General features: G+C 36.9%; 2 protein-coding genes across 7 annotated transcripts in view; one reads left to right on the plus strand and one right to left on the minus strand.

Moving 5' to 3' along the window:
• The window catches only part of LOC113038905 (serine/threonine-protein kinase Nek6-like), a 41,170-nt gene extending 33,036 nt beyond the window's left edge, over positions 1–8,134 (plus strand). For 4 of the 6 annotated variants that reach the window (XM_026196701.1, XM_026196704.1, XM_026196702.1 and 1 more), the window contains 5 exons: positions 2,413–2,521; positions 2,620–2,724; positions 2,861–2,955; positions 7,253–7,366; positions 7,801–8,134. In XM_026196701.1, the coding sequence (XP_026052486.1) occupies positions 2,413–2,521; positions 2,620–2,724; positions 2,861–2,955; positions 7,253–7,366; positions 7,801–7,911 (534 nt within the window). In that variant the 3' untranslated portion in view covers positions 7,912–8,134. Of the gene's footprint in view, positions 1–2,412; positions 2,522–2,619; positions 2,725–2,860; positions 2,956–7,252; positions 7,367–7,800 lie in introns of those variants that run through there. The other 2 variants (XR_003274827.1, XM_026196703.1) reach the window with 2 other exon arrangements.
• Positions 8,135–11,267: 3,133 nt separating this feature from the next.
• Positions 11,268–16,661, minus strand: LOC113038930 (proteasome subunit beta type-7). Its single transcript, XM_026196747.1, has 8 exons — positions 16,465–16,661; positions 15,475–15,568; positions 14,520–14,617; positions 14,269–14,409; positions 13,405–13,520; positions 13,132–13,190; positions 12,144–12,295; positions 11,268–11,499 (listed from the first exon to the last, which is right to left on the minus strand). The coding sequence occupies exons 1-8, from the start codon at positions 16,524–16,526 to the stop codon at positions 11,388–11,390; spliced, it is 834 nt and encodes a 277-aa protein (XP_026052532.1). The 5' UTR covers positions 16,527–16,661; the 3' UTR covers positions 11,268–11,387.
• Positions 16,662–21,092: the final 4,431 nt, after the last annotated feature.

Genomic DNA, 21,092 nt, shown 5'->3' on the forward strand with positions numbered 1-21,092 from the left:
GTATACCATTGAATGATGACTGAATGCTTAAGCAACAAAATATTGTTTATTTTTGTTCAACCAAGTCTAGCAGACCAGTGCAATTTTTGCCATTAAGTGTAGCAATAGCATATTTAGAAACAATTTAGAAATAGTACATTGCAGAAATTCAGGAAGCTTATAGGTGCTGGAACTTTCTGTAAACTGTTTTTTTAAGTAAAACACAATACTGTCAAGTACATTCAGAACATTGGAAACCCTGACTATTGGAAAACATCTCTCTGTTGCTTCAGAGGCCATAACATACTAAGTCCAACTTTCAATAACCTTGGCCAAAACAATAAAGAGTTCAACATAAAGTTCCATTTGCACCAACAAAATAATACATAGTTCAACATATATAATAAATATGCAAATTCCTTGTTGCATAGCTTGCACACAACCATGCTCTTATCGACGCTTCCATCCGTTCGTTTTTTATAACAAAATTTCCCCTCCAAGGGGCCAACCAAAGTGGTCTCATCTGCTTCTTCGTTCATGTTCACTGTGGTTTGTTGTTGTCTTAAGTCATGAACGCTAGTTGGTGCTCCAGTATAATTGGTCCGCTGAAACTCATCCAGTGAGAAACGTTCCGCGGTGCAAATTTTTTTTTGCAATTAATTAATCTTAATTAACGCATTATTTTTTGTGTAATTAATTAATCTCAATTAACGCATTAAAGTCCCGGCCCTAATTTATATTATTTACTATTTTTATTTTGGTTATTATTTTAGCAATTTTATTGTGTGTTTTTGTCCATTCTATTAGTTTTATTGAATATGTATATGTAGTTTTTATTCAGTTGCAATTTTTTTGCATTAGCCTATTCTAATTATTTTGTGTGTGTGTGTGTGTGTGTGTGTGTTTGTGTGTGTATATATATATATATATGAAAGATCATGTGACACTGAAGATTGGTGTAATGATGCTGAAAATTCAGCTTTATATATATATATATATATATATATATATATATATATATATATATATATATATATATATATATATATATATATATTAGGGGTGTAACGGTTCACAAAATTCAAGGTTCGGTTCGATATGATACACTGATGTCACGGTTCGGTTTGGTACGTTTTAGATACAGCAAAATGTAAAAACATCTCAACTTTTCAGAATGCCGCAAGCGCACCGCGGGTCATGTGACAAGAACTAACCAATCAGCTTCATCCTTTCCCGTAACAACGTTAAAAACTCAGCCAAGATGAAGGAACAGCTGATCATGGTTGTATATGTTGCAATTTTGAAATAAATTTAGTAGCAGAGCTACTGCAAGCGATTTTTAGAGCTGCAAATCCATTTATCCTTTGCTGAAATTTCCGCGTCTCATGGAGAGAGCACCTCATTGTTGCTTAGCAAAGACAGACGCCTCATTAGCGCTTCTGCCCGAGCGCTTTGGAAAGGAGGAAAAAGCGGTGCGACTAGAATTTTCCACGCGTTTTTAGGCACGATATGTGAACGGCCTGGCCCCTAAGGCACTCACTCACTCAGTATGCGATGAAGGCTCGTTGCAAAATGTCTAATGCATTTAACAGACCAGAAATAGAAGATCCTCCAATAACCAACAGGTCTGGTATTTGAGTGCACTTTGGATTCCCTGTAAGCTATAATGGTGATGACAGAATGAATGGTAAGTAGTAAGGTCTCATATCCGCGGCTATAACGTAAATGAAGCCTACCGATCCCTGGGGTGATGTCTTTTGCCCTGTTTGAATCAGTTGGAAATGTCGGTCTAAATGCTGCAGGGATAGTTTGTTGCATGTATGTTTCTCCTTTTTTTCGTCTTTTCCCAGATACGGACACTATAAGGTGATGTCGGGCGTAAATGAGTTGACATGTTTCAAGTATTCCCGCTGGTGTTTTTTTTTTTGTTTTTGTTTTTTCGCTGGTGTTCCCTATTGTCATGTAGCAGATGCGACATTCCCTTTTTTTTTTATCCGCCACTCTCTTGCCATCACCATTATAGCTTAAAGGGAATCCAAAGTGCACCCAAACACCAGACCTGTTGGTTATTGGAGGATCTTCTATTTCTGGTCTGTTAAACGCATTGGCCACCGCGTACCGTGCATGAACTGCTCGCTCACTATATATATATATATATATATATATTATTATTATTATTTTTTTTTTTTATTAAGTTGCAATTTTTTGGCATTATTAGTATTATCATTTTCTTTTTTGTCATTTTATCAGTTTTAGTATTAGCTTATTTAGCTGCTTTAACACTGCAACTTAAAATTAATGTCTCTGTAACTGGATGAAATAAAATACATTTGTTTTACATTTTATTTCAGTTAATATTTTATTTCAAGCAAAGGAAATGTTTATGGTTTTATCATTTGTTTTAGTTCATGATAATAACCCTGTCGTGTGTAGTATTTTAAGAAAAAGCGGAAGTTGATTTCTGAACGAGCGATATGGAAGTATTTTGTGCAGCTGTGCAGCGCGCTGGAACACATGCACTCACGCGGAGTCAGGCATCGACGTAAATCCACATTCTTTCTAATATAAACACATATGATTTTTCCTATCAATGTGCACTCATTTATTTTGTTCTTCTGTACATGTTTGTGTGTGCATCAGATATAAAACCAGCCAACGTCTTCATCACAGCTACTGGAGAGGTCAAACTCGGTGACCTTGGGCTAGATCGATTCTTTAGCTCCAGATCTGCTGGGCCCTCTTTTGGTACAACTGACCTTCAGATAAACACACACTTCATGCATGTACTGAGTGGAGTGAAATAACTAAACCAGCCAGTCAATACAAATATGCAAATACACAGGAACTGCATACCTGCTTAACATGTATCTGTCTTTTACAGTTGGAAATCCATATTACATGTCTCCTGAGAGGATTCATGATACCGCCTACAACTTCAAATCACACATCTGGTCCTTGGGTTGCTTGCTTTATGAGGTACACAAACACATAGGGCCCTATTTTAACGATCTGAAACGCAAGTGTCAAAGCGCGAAGCGCAAGTAACTTTGTGGGCGGGTCTCGGCGCTGTTGCTATTTTCCCGGCGGGATAAATGGCTCTTGCGCCCGGCGCAAATCTAAAATGGGTTGGTCTGAAGCAGCTTCATTATTCATAGGTGTGGTTTGGGCGTAACGTGAAATAAACCAATCAGAGCGTCATCCAACATTCCCTTTAAAAGCAGGTGCGCAAGTTCCATTATGGATTGCTATTATTATGGCGTCTTTACCAGGCGCACGCCAGGAGCGGTTCACAGCCGAGGAGACTGATGTTCTTGTAAGAGCAGTGAAAGACAGAGAAGTTGTGTTGTATGGGGATGGGAGAATAATTAGCCTGAATAATTTGTGAGCTAGTTTTATGCCTATTTTTTTCACATCTTCGTGGCACACCACAATGATTTCCGTCATCTCATGTGTTAATATTTTTTCAGTGTAACAATTTATGATTTGCAAAAATAACTGTTGCATCTGTGTAGATTACATGAGCAAAGTGTATGCGCGTTGTGCACGCTATACATTATGGCCAAGCATGCGCCCTTAAAATAGCATAATGAACAACGCGCAACGCGCCACTGACTTTAGACTAGGTTTTTTCTAGTCAGTGGCGCAAAATAGGAATGACACATGCGTCGGTGTACAAAGTCAATTGCGCTGGGTGCAAGATAGGGCCCATACAGTCATTTCTTCATACTAGTATCCATAAGTGTGAATGTATTTTTTTAAAGAAGTCTCTTATGCTCACCAAGGCTGCATTTATTTGATCAAAACGTCTCTGGTTACTATCGTAACCTCGGTTCCCTGAGAGGCGGGAACGAGACATTACATCAGCTAAGACGTATATGGGAACTCTTCCCTTCTCCACTTTCACTGAAATCTTATTGGCTAACGCCAGCTGGGGACAGCTGGCCAATTATGTATTTCAGTATTTATTCTAGTACAGTGCCTTGCCATATACTTAAATTGGAAGTGCATTTCTGTAAAACAATTTGTGTTTGTTTTTTTTATATATATATATATATATATATATATATATATATATATATATATATAAAGGGGCAAATTAAAATAATTTTATATGGTAATCAACAGTTGACCTTAATTTGTACTGAATTTTATTGGTAATTATTTTTTTTTGGTAGAATTACAAAAGATTTCTATTTCAAATACATGCTATTTTGAACTTTCTGTTCATCAATAAATCTTGGGGGAAAAAAATCATATTTTCCTCAAAAATATTAAGCAGCAGAAACTGTTTGCAGCATTTATAATAATCAGAAATCTTTCTCAAGCAGCAATATAGCATATTAGAATGATTTCTGAAAGATCATGTGACACTGAAGATTGGTGTAATGATGCTGAAAATTCAGCTTTGCATCACAGGAATAAATTACATTTTAAAACATATTCATATAGAAAACAGTTATTTTAAATTGCAATAATATATCTAACTTTTACTGTAGTTCCCTCTCGAGGCGGTAACTCAACATTACGTCAACTAAGACGTATATGGGAACTCTTCCCTTCTCCACTTTCACTGAAATCTTATTGGCTAACGCCAGCTGGGGACAGCTGGCCAATTGACGCGAAGCATGCAAATACTGGCGGGTAAGCGGGCAGTATAAAATGCATGGGCGCGAAAATTACGTCAGAATCACGACTGAACGCTAGCACAGCTGATCAAACAGTGACCACGGCGGCTAACGTAATGCCTCGTTCCCGCCTCTCAGGGAACCGAGGTTACGATAGTAACCGGAGACGTTCTCTCTCAAGGCGGTAACTCAACATTACGTCAGCTAAGACGTATATGGGAACTGTATAAAATCCCGCAGTGAGAGCAGTGAAGATAAGCCCTGAACGGAGTCAATCACCCTCACACAAGCAGTACAGTTCTAGCCAATGGCCGTGTCGCTAAGAGTGCTTGCATCTGATAGGCGGAACTAGACCAATGAGACATCTGCTCTGAGCCTAACAAAATTAGCATAATTTCAAGCAATATATCCAAATCTGCACTAGCCAGGGCAGACACAAAGCAATAAAGCACTCAAGCATGAGAGTTAAACAGAGTCGACGGCGTTTGCGTTGACTACTGCATAAACCATATAATCCATAACACAGAGTTAGCAGCCATGGTAACTACTGTATAGCTGGTTATAACAGAATTAATAAAACTTAACTCACCGAAAGTACATGTGACGCTACAGAGGGTACATCCAGCTTGTAAAACCTGGCGATTGTGTTCTCGGAAGACCAGCCAGCAGCAAAACATAAATACTGGACAGGCATACCTCTAGACCAGGCCCATCAGGAAGCATTTATATTGACCTCGCAGAATGAGCTCTGATGTTGAGGGGATAATCCTTCCCCTGCCATTCGATAGCGTCCACGATCCACTAAGAAAGTCTCTGTTTAGAAACAGCACGTCCCTTATTACATCCACCAAGCACACGAACAGCTGGTCCGACTGACGAAAGGCGGCCGAGCAATTCATATACATCCGTAAACCCCTAACAGGGTCCGGCGCTCTGAGCATTAGCGTCACGCGAGGCTGACGGCTCAACAGATAAGGCGGGCAGGGAAACAAAATGCTGTATTGAGTGACTTCGGAACGAAACCTGGTCTCGGCCAGAGAGTGACATTACAGTCGCCAGGCCCGAAACCAATGCAATATAGTTCACCCAAAACTCATGAAATTCTCCAAGGCACTTCGCCGAGGCGAGAGCAAGAAGCAAGGTGAACATTTTGTGCACCATTTTGTGAAAACTCCCCACTTCTGTGCGTAGCAGCGAACCAGGGCTGATTCGGCCAGTTCGGGGCCACGAGTATAACTGACACTTTCTCCTCCCTGATTTTGCACAACACTGTCGCAGAACAGGACGGTTTTGGGGCAAAGTCAGTGATGGGACCACGCCATTTAAGGAGGTCTGCGTTTGAATCGGGGAGAATATCCGTCGTGAATTATTCCCAGTTATCTACGGTGAAACGCCCGGGATAGCCCTCTTACCGTCCATGATATATAATAGCTAATCTATTTTCAAGAATCCCCCGCAAAGTCCCTCTGTTAAAAAAAAGGCATGTGCAGAGGAGGTTACAATTTGCCAAAGAACACATCAACTGGCCTAAAGAGAAATGGAGGAACATTTTGTGGACTGATGAGAGTAAAATTGTTCTTTTTGGGTCCAAGGGCCACAGGCAGTTTGTGAGACGACCCCCAAACTCTGAATTCAAGCCACAGTACACAGTGAAGACAGTGAAGCAAGGAGGTGCAAGCATCATGATATGGGCATGTTTCTCCTACTATGGTGTTGGGCCTATTTATCGCATACCAGGGATCATGGATCAGTTTGCATATGTTAAAATACTTGAAGAGGTCATGTTGCCCTATGCTGAAGAGGACATGCCCTTGAAATGGTTGTTTCAACAAGACAATGACCCAAAACACACTAGTAAACGGGCAAAGTCTTGGTTCCAAACCAACAAAATTAATGTTATGGAGTGGCCAGCCCAATCTCCAGACCTTAATCCAATTGAGAACTTGTGGGGTGATATCAAAAATGCTGTTTCTGAAGCAAAACCAAAAAATGTGAATGAATTGTGGAACGTTGTTAAAGAATCATGGAGTGGAATAACAGCTGAGAGGTGCCACAAGTTGGTTGACTCCATGCCACCCAGATGTCAAGCAGTTTTAAAAAACTGTGGTCATACAACTAAATATTAGTTTAGTGATTCACAGGATTGCTAAATCCCAGAAAAAAAAATGTTTGTACAAAATAGTTTTGAGTTTGTACAGTCAAAGGTAGACACTGCTATTTTTTTGAACACACCCCTTTCAACTAATTGCCCAATTGCACAGCCTTAAGAGCGTGCATATCATGAATGCTGGGTCTTGTTTGTTTTCTGACAATCTACTGAACCTACTGGTAACTTGTTTGCCACGCAGCAATAAAAAATATACTAAAAACCTTGATTATTCTGGTTAGTCACATTGTACTGCTATTATTTTGAACAATACTGTATATATATATATATATAAACAAACACAAATTGTTTTACAGAAATGCACTTCCAATTAAAGTATATGGCAAGGCACTGTACTAGAATAAATACTGAAATACATTGTATTGAAAGTACAGCCACTAGAACAGTGGAACAGTAATACTGTCAAATAGTAAGCAATACAAGCAAGAACCGCAGAAAGAGACATAGTTATATTTTGATGAGTAATATTTGTGTCTTTTAGATGGCAGCTCTGCAGAGCCCCTTCTACAGCGACAAGATGAACCTGCTCTCATTGTGCCACAAGATCGAACAGTGCGATTACCCTCCTCTGCCTTCAGAGCACTACTCACAGAAGGTACAACACACACACACACACACACACAGCATTACATGCCTCTGTTATGAAAACCATGAGCTAATATCTCAATACTCCAGTGAGCACAACCGTGCATGATGCTCTAGAGCTATTAGAACTACTAGAGCTATTGTCACTTATAGTGCTGAATGATGTATTTTCAACAGAGCATGCAATTAATTAAACGAGTCAATAGCATTTGCTTCATAATACTATAAATAGAAGTTTGTTCCACCACAGTAAAAAACTTTGTACCTTATGATTTTGATCTTACTGACCTCAAACTTTTTAACAATGGTGTTTAAAAATATCAGAAGTAGAATGAAGATGCTGTCTAGGTAGTTAGCTCACTATGTTTTGTTACACAGCCCAATCATATCATGAAGACAGCATATGAACAGTGATGTAAACGACCCACCTTGTATGTGTTGCAGCTCAGAGATCTGGTCAGTATGTGCCTCAACCCAGATCCTGACCAGCGGCCCGACATCAGCTTCGTCCTGCAGTTCGCCAAACAGATGCACGACCCTGCACGACCCGCTTAAAATAGAACCGACACCCGACCCGCACCCGAAATCAAATCAGTTAAGCCAATCACATTAGACACACTTTTTTGGAATTTTATTGTCAGGTCATACAGATGTTATTTATGGAAAACTCTTTTTAAAAGATATTCGTTTTTCATACATTTTATCTTAATTTTGATCAATGTTTTATCAATCATTGCCCGTATTTAATTAATAAGAAGCAAATATATAGCAGACAATGTAATAATCTTAGTGTAATTGACAGAATTACTAAAAAATATTTTGCTACCTAAATGTTAAATATTTTTTGTGTCACACATGCATGCATGTCTATTTCCCTCATATGAAATATAAAACGCATGTGGACTGATATTTTTCCAATGTCTGGACTCCTTTATTAATGGAGTATATAAACAGACGTTTCAATATATTGGTATTAAATGCATTTTCTGGCAATTTATATTTCACGCGTTTTACTGCAAATGTCGAAATACGTGCTCTTTGGTACATCAGTGCTTGAGTCACTGATCACATTAGAATAAAATCTCTCATAATAAAATACAAAATTGACTGATTTATGAATATCCATAGTTCTCATCAGTCAGAAATACAGATAAACGCTTTCATTTGTTGTAGTTTTGATCCTGAAAGAAAACAGAACAACAAAAGAGCGAATCATACCACCGTCTGAGGTTGTGCTTCAAGTCGAACGCACCCATTTTTAAATCGTTCAGAGCTGAGCATCGCGAGAAGCGGATCTGCGCCAGAGTGCACATGTGAATGAAATGCACAGTCATTTTCAGATGCAATAAAAAAATAAAAATAAAAAATCCCAGGATAGCCTAGATTAGGCCCATATTCACAAATGTGTTAGCTATGGAATGAAATATCTGATATTCCGATTGTCAAATACATGCAGGTGGAAGTTAATTGTTGTTTAAACACTTTATAACGATTGCGTTAGTTGAGCTGTATGCGCGATATAATTTTATGACACAAATTTTGAAATAGGCTTAAATCAAACACATTTTAATTCTGATTCTGTGTGTATATATATATATATATATATATATATATATATATATATATATATATATATAAAATAAAACAAAAACAACGGGGAAAAAAACCAGCTGGCTGATCTTTTACGTCTGTTAACTAATGACTCATGCAGCCGTTCACGCGGTTGTGATTTAAAAAAAAAAACGGAACGTAGGCCTATTTTTACGTTTGCACGTGACTGATTTGAACCCGTGTTTAGACCCGTCTTTCCCCTGTGTCCGACCCGACCTGCACCCGTATCCGACACAGTTGGATATTTTTCACCCGTTTCAGCCAAATTTGCGGGTCACCCGTCGTGCAGGACTCTACGTCCAGCATCTGATACTCACACACACCTGCAGCAATGAGGAGAACCATTGTGCAAACCTGTGATCTCTTCTGCGCTCTCAGTCCAACTGATCAAGCTTTAGAAAGATCTAGAATTGAGTAAGGAGGGAATGCCAACAGTGTCTATGCTGCTTTAAGATGAGCGTTTCTCTAGATTTGTATTGAAAGGAATACCAATATATTCTGTTGTGCCTTCAAATGATGTTTCACAGTGCTGTATGCTGATTGGTTTAGAGAAAGTTGGTTAGGTCAGGTGACCAGTGCCTCATGTTGATGATGTCAAAGCAAGGTGGTTCCATTTATACACTTTTACTGTAGGCTTATATTCATAACATTTAAAGAGCCTTACATTTCATTACTTATCTCTCTGTTTCTGATACACACACACACACACACACATACAATTGTTGAGTGTTTTGTGAGGAAACACTTGTGTTGGATGGTGGGTTCAGCAGTTTTGTCCTCTGGTCAAATATCTGCCAAAAGAAAGTATTCATTGTATCCTAAGATATTTTATTTTTAAGGAATTATGAAGCATTTGCTCATGTTTAAATGTGTAATTAACTATAAAATGTAACTGGAAATATTGACTTTGTGACAGCTTTGTTTTGAAGGACATCTGAAGCATTTTAATTAATTTCCATTAGTGTTGTTTATATTAGATTTTCTGAAGAAAAATGCCCCAATTATTATGAATTGAGAATTTATATTATCTACTACGGTTTCTCTTTAGCGCCCCCTGGTGATAAGCAAATATAAGTACTATCATTTATCACATAAAACATAATACACTTATTTGTATTTCAACTCTTTTGCTAGTGTAACTTGAGCAAATGAGTTCAATTGAGTTGAGTTCAATTTCAAATAAATGCTGTTCTTTTAAACTTATCAAAGAATACAAATAAATTGTTAATGGAGATGATGATTTTGCAATTGTACTGTCTTGATTAATGCTTAATTTGCTATAAACAGATATACTGTAACCTAAGTAGTAATAATGCATTTGCTTAAGTACAAAGATGTAACCCTGAGATAAATGCTATATGAAAAATGTATTGTGTAACTTCACTAACATTAAGAAAACTGCTTACTTGCATGAAATGTATGTAGTGACTGATTTAGAGTAGAAACACTTATGTATTAGAAATAGTTTTTATGATAAATGGACAATATAGTAGTTAAGGTGTATTTTCACAGACGGTTAAGAGGAAAAAGAAGAGGAAAAGGGCTAAAGCAATGCGACGTAAACAACTAAAAGCCTCGGCACAGGAGTTGGCACTTCAGGTGATGACATCAGAAGAACCAGCGTTCGACGTCTGTGTATAAAAGACTGAGAGAGAGACGGATACTGAACAAGCACAGTATCCCTCGACGCCTGATACCAGCTGATTATACCTTGATTTTTGTAACTTTACTATAGTACTTTGATATAACTTTTGTTAACTTTAATAAAACTTATTTTATTATTGATAAGTTATGGTCTGCAAGAGTAGTAAGAGCCTTAAGTAAGAACTGACCACAGGGAAGTCTGCTGAGCAAGTTGTAAGTATTTTTGAAATGCTTATAGATTTGTCCAGGGTCGACTTTCCTTACCCATCTGAGAATAAATAAACAGGTAAATAAACAGGTAAAAGGTGTATAGCAGCACAACTGATTTTAAAATTATTGAGAAACGTTTCTTGAGCAGACAATCGGCATATTATAATGATCATGAGACACTGAAGACTGGAGTAATGTTTCATCACAGGAATAAATTGCATTTTAAAACCGATTCGAATAAGAAATTTATTTTAAATTTTATTAAAATTAAAATTTCACATTACGGTGTTACTGTATTTTTTTATCAAATAAATACATCCTGGGTGAGCATGAGAGATCTATATAAAGAAACTTTACCCAAAATTGAATTTGCCTGCCATACTAGAAACACAAAATAATAGGTTATTTGAAATAAATGATAATGGGTTTACAAGAAAGACACGAACTTCGCAACGTTTGGAAACTTTTATTGGAAATAATGAAAACTTTTTAAACCACCACACAAGACTTGAGGTCAATGGTTATGGGGGAAACAAACAGATCAAAGTGTGGTGGGTTGTGTCATCTCAGGAGGTGTCCATAGTCTGCACGCTTTCCTCCACCACCTCCAGGTTCAGAGGAGTCACGGTCTTCGTCAGAACCCCAGTAGTTCCATGTTTGTACCTGTAGCTTCCGGTCCTGTGAGGAAAATACAAAGAAGATTCAACTCCTGCAAAGAAACTAAAGTCTAATCACACATGACTCTAATCAGAACTGAAACACTGATGTTTTTCAGCAAATAAAACCAATCACTTTGGTCCTCTACAAAAACATGTATAATGATGTTAGCAGAAGACTGTAAGAGATAAATCACCAAACATCTTGTCAGTTTGAACAACTCAACAACTGCAAACTCACGCCTGGTTAGTCAAACACATGCAGGTTATAGTTTTGTGTAGACATGGTGCACATTTGAACACAAGGGTTACTCACACAGGGTGTCCATAAACCTTATCCTCCCTTAAAAGGGAACAGTGAAGCATAAGCCTTTCATTTGATTCAAATCTCTGATTAATATCATGCACAGAAGTGGTGCAGATTGTTAATCACATTGACCATTTGGGTCTAATAATCTGATTGTGTAATAATCATAACATGCCTTTTCTTAATCATATTAGCTAGCATTTATGTCGGTTTACGATTCTCTTTAAAAAGCACACTCAGATATTCACATGAATTGGACTGATTACACAGATTTCATCACTGCCTCCATGCAGTAAGTGTGAGTGCAAAGTTTAAACAGGTGTGTGAGGTGATGTTCCTCTGCCAGTATAGATGCTCACTTGACTCCCTTCTTGTTGGCCACGTCATGAGGTCTCAGGTAGTCCACCTTCCCCTTGGTGATCACACACAGGTCGATGTTGCTGCCTGAGCCCAGGTCATTAAAGATACCAGCAGCTATCGCGTCCCGCACCAGACGCTTGGCCTCTTCCTCCTGATCGACACAACAAGCAGCATCATTATCTAAATCCGATGGATTAAACTGTTCCCATGTGTTTTAACCAATTTAAAGGAATATTGCATTCACAAAAAAAACTATTTACAGCTTATATTTCAAATATCAAACCAAAAATTACTATGCATGTATTTCTAAGAATCAGTAAGATTAGCTCCCATGACTTTAGTTTTTTGGGAAATTCTCAGATATAGCAGATTTGTCCATATCTGTTTGAATCTTGAATATATACGCTAATATTCAAAACTTTAAGGTCGGTTTTTTAAAATCTTTTTGTATCAAAGTATCTTAGGCTCACCAAGGCTGCATTTATTTGATTAAAAATACTGTAAAAACAATAATATTGTGAAATATTACAATTTAAAATAACTGATTTCTAATTTGATGTATTATAAAATGTCATTTGTGATGCAAAGCTGATTTATTTATTTTATTTTTTAAATCGGTGTCACATTATCCATCAGCAGTTGATCTAATATGCTGATGTAGTGCTTATTTCTATAAATGCTGTTAATGTTGTTAGCATTTCTATATGCTATTTCTATAAATGTTGTGCTGCTTAATATTTTTATGGAAACTGTGTTTTTTTTTTTTTTTTAAGGATTCTTTGAGAAATAGAAAGTTCAGAAGAACACCATTTTTTAAAAACTAAATATTCTGCAACGTTTTAACATCTGTACTGTCACTTTTTATTAATTTAATGCATCCTTGCTGAATAAAAGTTATAATTTCAAACATATATAAGATCAAACTACTGAATGATTTTTAAAAAAAAGAGCCAAAAAGACACATAAATTCGCGCGAGGGAGGGTTACCTCCATATTGGGCCTGTAGCGATCCTCAAAGACAGCCATCGCTGCCAGAGATCCAGAACCTGATGAGACAAACACATGCTAATATTTCCAGTGAGAAACAGCCAATCAAAAGGACCATCTTCTGCAATAACAGATATCCATTAAATGATGCATGCTATCTTGTCATATGGCAAACTAGCAAAGCCAATCAGTCAAAAGCTTTTCAGAAACACAATGTCTCCCTCTTTTGGTGAAATGGGAAGATGACTCATAGGTATGAAAGTTGTAACTCACCCATGGTGACATAGGGCAGTTTATCGGTTGATCCGTGTGGATAGATGCTGTATAAGTGTGGGCCGTTGCAGTCAACCCCTCCGAGAACTAACGCAGCGCCAATATATCCCTGATACCTACATTTTAAAGCACAGGGTTTACACTCTTGATCAAAAGATTGGAATGAAGATTTGTATTGTTTTTCAAATATATGCACATATTTGATAAATAAAAAATAATAAAAACAATAATATTGTGAATTATCACAACTTAAAATAACAGTTTACTATTTGAAAACTGTAAGAGCAGTACTTTATTTAAAGAAAGTTGGATTTTCAGCATCATTACTCCAGTCTTCATTGTCACACGATCCTTCAAAATTCAATTATTATTAGTTATTGTTAGTTTTTATTATTATCAGTAGCTGCTTAATATTTTGGTGGAAACCATGATGAATCTTTGGAGATTCTCTGATGAATAGAAACGCATTTAATTGAAGCACAAGTCTTTTGTAACATTATGAATGTCTTCACTGATGAATATTTTTTTATATTTTCTTTAACTTCAAATGGTAGTGTAGTGTGGTTTCCACAAAAAATAAAAAATAAGCAGCACAACCTTTTCAACTTTGATAACAAAAAAATGTTTCTTGAGCAGCAAATCAGAATATTAAAATGATTTCTGGAGGATCATGTGACACTGAAGACTGGAGGGATGATGCTGAAAATTCTGTTTTGATTTCCGCAATTTCAAATATGAAAAATTATTTTAAATGTATTTCACACTATATATGTTTTACTGTATTTTGATCAGCACTTCCAGCCTTCTTTCAAAAACATTTAAAAACCTTAATTCTTCATCATGGAGCGAGTGATGATTCATTACCTGAAGAGCATCTGTTTGAGCATGCGGTTGGCGGTGGCGACTCGTGGGAGACGGCCGGTGGACAGAGAATGGAGCTCCAGGTTGGAGGAGATGATCTGTGTGGTCATCTCAGTGTCCGCCGCGGTACCGGCTCCACAACAGCTACAGAACAAGAGGAAGAGAGCCAGGTGGTTTCAGAACAATGGCAATGGATTTCAGGGATTGTAAATTAGTCATTCTAAAACGGTCTATAATCATGTGTTTGTACTCACTATATGTTGGGAGAGATGTAGTGAATTTTAGAGCAATTCTTATCAGCGACGATCATTCCTTCAGTCGCACGAGTGTCTGCACCTAAAACAACACCATCCTGAGAGCGAGAGACATGATTTTTATGAGGCAATCTTCCTTCTAGGTCACCACTTTTTTTGACAGAAATTAGGATATTAAAGGGTTGGTTCACCCAATAAAGATAATTATGTCTTTAATGACACCCTCATGTTGTTACAAACCTGAAAGACCTCCGTTCATCTTCAGAACACAGTTTAAGATATTTTAGATTTAGTCCGAGAGCTCTCATTCCCTCCATTGAAACTGTGTGAACGGTATACTGTCCATGTCCAGAAAGGTAAGAAAAACATCATCAAAGTAGTCCATGTGACATCAGAGGGTCAGTTAGAATTTGTTGAAGCATCAAAAATACATTTTGGTCCAAAAACTAAGACTTTATTCAGCATCGTCTTCTCTTCCGGGTCTGTTTTGAGCACATTCAAAACACTGCAGTGATGCTGCTGATGCGCCCAATAACAAAGATAATATGTCAGCAGCGCCACTCCAGTGTTGTGAATGGGCTCACAAAAGACCTGGAAGAGAAGACAATGCTGAATAAAGTTGTCATTTTTGTTATTTTTGGACCAAAATGTATTTTCAATGCTTCAACTAATTCTAACTGACCCTCTGATGTCACATGGACTACTTTGATGATGTTTTTCTTACCTTTCTGGACATGGACAGTATACCGTACACACAGCTTCAATGGAGGAACAGAAAACTAAAATATCTTAAACTGTGTTCCGAAGATGAACGGAGGTCTTACGGGTTTGGAACGACATGAGGGTGAGTCATTAATGAATTTTTTTTTTTTTTTTTGGTGAACTAACCCTTTAAGTTATATTTACTTTTTCTACCATTTACTTACTTATTATACTCATCTATGCTTTTTCTTACCTTGTAAACGACTCCACAAATGGTGGTGCCGGTTTTACGAGCAGCAGGAGAGCTGAAACCAAGCTTATTGATGTCTGCCTCCAGAAGAGCATTTCTATAAAAACACAAAATTTCATATTTTTTTACCCAACTTAATTGTTTATTCAGCCCTATATATTTAAACTCCACTCTTTTATGAACTTAGATAAGATTCCACATTAGCAACAAAAAAGTAAACCGCTATTTGTTTTGACCGGTCAGCATGTTTGTGTATTATTTTTGACACGTACTGACAGCATGTCAATAACAGATTGATTGATCCCCAAAACTCTCCTGACAACTAGTGAACGCTTTTAACACACACTTATATCAGCACACTTTTGAGGTTAATATAAAAATATTGACTTTTATGAAGAAACGACCAAATGAGGCCAAACTAATGAGTATTTTATAACAGAAAGGATTCATTACATTACAAAACAAAACAAATAAAAGTTTCTTCTTTGTTGTTATAAGGCTCAGTCGTGTAAGTTACCACGTTTCCGACTCTTAATTTTTCTCGTCGTTATTAATCAAATATAAATCGTAGAAAGATTTGATGAATTAAAAGACGTTGTTTTTAATGTAAAAATGAATAAACTCGTGTAATTAGAGAGTTTAAATTTTCATTTAGACTGAACTGCGAAATCGATTAGCGCGGGGTTGAAGCTCGCCAATAACAAAAAAAAATCTAAACAATAATAAACAAAAACACGTTAAGTGTAGAAAACCTATTTCTAAATTAAATACATAGAGTATTCTATCAATGATCCGTTTTTCACTGAATAAAGCCGCTATTTAAATGAGTTTGGATAAATTCTCCTGAGTCATTCACACAGGCCGTAGCTCAACCGATCGCTAAAAGGCCTTTAAGACACACTCAGACTCTTTATTGTTTCACCGAATCCGTAATGTAAAAACTACCCCACTTCACCGGCTTAATTCCTATTTATATAAAGCGATAAATCTCACCTCTTGCAGTTTTCGAAACTGAAACCGCCGGGGTAATACTGGCACACTGAGACGGTCGCCATGATTCTGCGGTCCCGTTTCCGGGAAGCGCGAGACTAGCTTCCCTCTGTGTTACACGCTTGAGCTTCCGCGCCCCACCTCACTTCTAGGCATATGATTTCTATAGCATAAGCGCGGTAGGAACCTATAGAGCAGGAACATATACCATGTAACACGTGCTTCTGCCCCACGCTCTCGCTAATCGTTCCGATTCAGATTCTAGAAGCAGCCGACGTGGAAAATCAGCGTTTACATTCCCCAAATTACTGTGAAACGTTATAGTTATTGTAATATAACCACCGCTACTGTACTATAGAAAGATATGGAGTGTTGTCACACTAAATGGACTCACCTGTCACAATGAGAACCTGGGTTTTGTAAGTTATTTCAAGGAAATGTAATGTCATTTAATGTCTAATTTAATTTCAAATATGAAAGAGTGAGTAATTTTGCAACTTAATGGTTTAACTGATTCGGAGTTTGAAACGCACCATTGATCTTGTGTTCTTTGCTCGCTTTCTCTATATGATTTATTCGTTGCTTGAATAACCATGGAAATAAAATCATTACAATTAATAAGCTTAACTTACAATGTTTTTAATTAGATTTTGATCACGTTAAATACAGATCCCGTCGTATTAAAAACATGACATAACACCCATTATATGGTAGCCTACTTGTCTAAAATAAAAGTTTATGATGTGCCTTATTAACAGATTACACTTACATTAGCTATAGCCTTCCACCTGGAGAGAGAAAAAAAAAAACTTTTCAAAAGCTGGATGATGATGAAGATGATGATGAGATCGGATCTCTGTGTGGAGAACTGGTTCCTTGTGCAAACAAAAATCTCACTGCTCACTGGATTATTACAATTAATGGCCAAATGAATGTTTGGAAATGTAAACTGATATTTCCTACTGACACACTACAGCAAAAGATAGAAATAACTGGCTTAAAACCATTTTTAGCTGGAGAAAATAATTTCAGCCACCACTAATACATGACATTTTTAGATTTTTTATATTCAAAACATGAAAGCATCCAACAAAATACCAACACCAACAAACTTTGAGTTTAACGTTTTATCCAGTATGTTATGATGATTACACATAACAGGAATGACCCGTGAAACTGGTTCGGATGGATGAGTTCATAACACTCAGTGTTCAGTTCTACATGTGGCCTTTAGAAGGCAGTATACACTCAGATCTTATAAGTATGCCTATTGGAACAGGGTAAGGAAGAGTCAAACTTTTCTATACTGTTCATTTCCCATATTAAATTGGAGATCGTAGTCTTTCTCTTGAGCAATTCATTACCAAATTTGTCATCTTACTCTTTCCTGAACACAAAATTCAGTTACGACTGGCTTTGTTAAAAACCATTTAGGCGTACATTTCTGTATGCCTTGATGCCTGTAGTTATTTATCCAGCTATTAGATGAGACTTCACTGAATGTTTAAAAATATGAAATACTTCCCTTTGAAAGAGAATTGAATACAATAAAGAGAAATAAGCACAAAAGACTCCATCAATCTAAACGCGCTCTTCTCATCCACTCGAAACGAAGCGAAACAAAGACTAGCTCGAACAGTCCAGAAAACTGCAGAGACTGCCTGCATCCCCGTGTGTTTATGTGTGTGTGATTGGGAAGAAAAAAATGACAGCTTTCCTTTCATTCGTTTTTTTCACCACACATTCTCCTCTTTATTCCAATTCCGCCTGAAAGGATACTTTGAATCATAATCATGTTTTGCATTTTTAGTGCTCTGAAAGAATGTGTGTGAATGCATGTGTTTGTGTGTGTCAGAACTGGTCAGTGAGGACATACTTTTACATGGTTGTCATGGAGACAGTATTCAGTGGGAGGATTCAGGTGTAAGGTGTGCTATCTCACGCTGAGCTTCCTCCCTATAATAGAGCTCTGCTAAATGCCCTGTACATTAATGATTGAGTCATATGTCAAGATATTTTATGTTTTAAAAAAATCTTATGTTTTAATCAGACAAAAATAGTATTTTATCTTTTAAGGATAACATATTGCAATCTTACACAATTATTTTTTGCACCCTATGTTTCAGTTTGCTGAATGTCTCTTAAAGAAATAGTTCACCCCAAAGAATTTCCCCCACTTCATGCTCACTCTCAAGACATCTAAAAGATGTAGATGAGTTTGTTTCGTCATCAGAACAGGTTTGGAGAAATTTTGCAGTACATCACATGCTCATCTATGTAGTGAATGGGTGCCGTCAGAATGAGACTCCAAACAGCTGATAAAAACATCACAATAATCCACAAGTAATCAACCTGTCTCCATTCCATCAGTTAACATCTTATGAAGCAAAAAGCCACATGTTTGTAAGAAACAAATCCATCATTAAAGCATTTTAACCTTAAACTATTGTTTGTTTTTTGTTTTTGTCTTTTTTTATTTTTACAATCATGCAAGCTTTTCAATTCACACAATGTAAATGGATGGTTGTGTGGATTACTGGTGGATTATTGTGATTGTGATGTTTTTATCAGCTGTTTGGACTCTCATTTTGACGGCACCCATTCACTGCAGAGGATCCATTGGAGAGCAAGTGATGCAAAACTCAATTTCTGTGATTCAAATTACATTTTGGATGGCCTGAGGGTACATTTCCAACAGAGTTTTTGAAGCAAGAGAGTCTTGAATTCAAAATAATTAATAAAAAAAAACCTATCAGGTTTTTGTCAATGGAACCAGGGTGATGCTAACTTCAGGTGCCTATACAAAAATGCATCACCACAGCCTTTGTTTACTGGCACAAACATTTGACCGTAACTCTAAAACCCTCTTGAGTACTGAGACTTTTTACCACTACAGTAATACAAGAGCACATTTGCAATCATACATTTCTGGCTAACTCTCTCTATTTCTTTCTCTTTTTCTACAGTAAATCAGAATTAATGAGCAGATCTGGGCAGATGTAAGAGTCAGATCACTAATTAAACAACATAGGAAATTACTCTTCTTGAGAAAACTCTTGCATGTGAGCGTGTGGAAGATTTATAGACAGGGATGATGGGTAAACAAAGCCTAACCTCTATCTGACCCGTCCTCCTGGCATAACATGAAAAACATACACATCAGACAAAAAAACACACACACTTCGCCAAATATTGTCTATATATATTTCTATTGCAGTATATTCACAAATATGTATTTTATGATGAAACAAACACATATTCTCAGTAATGCGCATGTTATGCACTTCATAAATACTGATTAGATTTATCACACAACGCACACCAGATGAAGACTTTTCTTCCTCACGGATGTGATAAGTGTCACTCCCACAAGGATCCACAGGATGTGTGGGACAAACTACACACACACAGGTTTAATATAGTGTCTTCAGACAATGAAAGCAGTGTTAGGAACATTGTGCTCTCCTTCTGGCCTCATCAGTTCAGGCAACGAGCAGAAGTTAAGACACTAGACCAATCATATAATTACATTTAAAATAACAAACATATATACCAAAAAAACTAAACAAATAAAAAAACAGTATATATATTTTAACAGTGTAATTAATATCTGCTTTGCCAGGCATAGTCATTAAACACCATTTTGGTATTACAAAGAAAGTGATGTGTTCCCTGTATGCCACCATACACTCAAGCGCTACACTTCAAGTAACACTTCTGTTTAATCATTGTTTATCCGTTCTGGCATATAGTGGTAGTTTAGAAAGAATTTTAAGAATTACATTTTCCCCAGAAATCCATATCCACATTTTTTCAAGCCATGTAAAAGCTTTTAAAAATCATGAGTAGGCTACTTAACGTGTTTTATGTCGTTGAATAAAATTGAACATATCTTAAAGGAAAATAGGCTCATTTTCCAAATTGAGTTTTACTCAAGAAACTTAAAGGGTTAGTTCATCCAAAAAATAAAATGATGTCATTAATGGCTCACCCTCATGTAGTTCCAAAAAGAACAAAAATTATGACTTTATTCAGCATTGTCTTCTCTTCCGGGTCTTGCGCTCACAACAGACCTGGAAGAGAAGACAATGCTGAATAAAGTCGTAATTTTTGTTCTTTTTGGACCAATATGTATTTTCGATGCTTCAACAAATTCGAACTGACCCTCTGATGTCACATGGACTACATTTTTATGATGTTTTTCTTACCTTTCTGGACATGGACAGTATACCGTACACACAGTTTCAATGGAGGAACAGAAAGATCTCAGACTAAATCTAAAATATCTTAAACTGTGTTAAACGAAGATAAACAGAGGCGTCACGGTTTTGGAACGACATGAGGGTGAGTTATTAATGACATCATTTTCATTTTTGGGTGAACTAACCTTTTAATTGCCATAACATAGGTGCAATAGGCGCAATGATATTATGCAGCGCCTGAAAATAGTCCCCTATTTTCATTTTCCATCGGTCCTAGTATATACAATGTTAACTACAGAAGAGTCAAGTTTTAAATAGGAAAAATATAGAAACTCTTCGGTCATTTTTGAGCGAGTTGCTAACAGCATAATCAGATTCAATGGTCTATGCTAAGCTAAGCTAAAGCTAAGCTAAGCCTTTAAGCTTGTA

Source organism: Carassius auratus, chromosome 21 (assembly GCF_003368295.1).
Source record: "Carassius auratus strain Wakin chromosome 21, ASM336829v1, whole genome shotgun sequence".
Taxonomy (NCBI): Eukaryota; Metazoa; Chordata; class Actinopteri; order Cypriniformes; family Cyprinidae; genus Carassius; species Carassius auratus.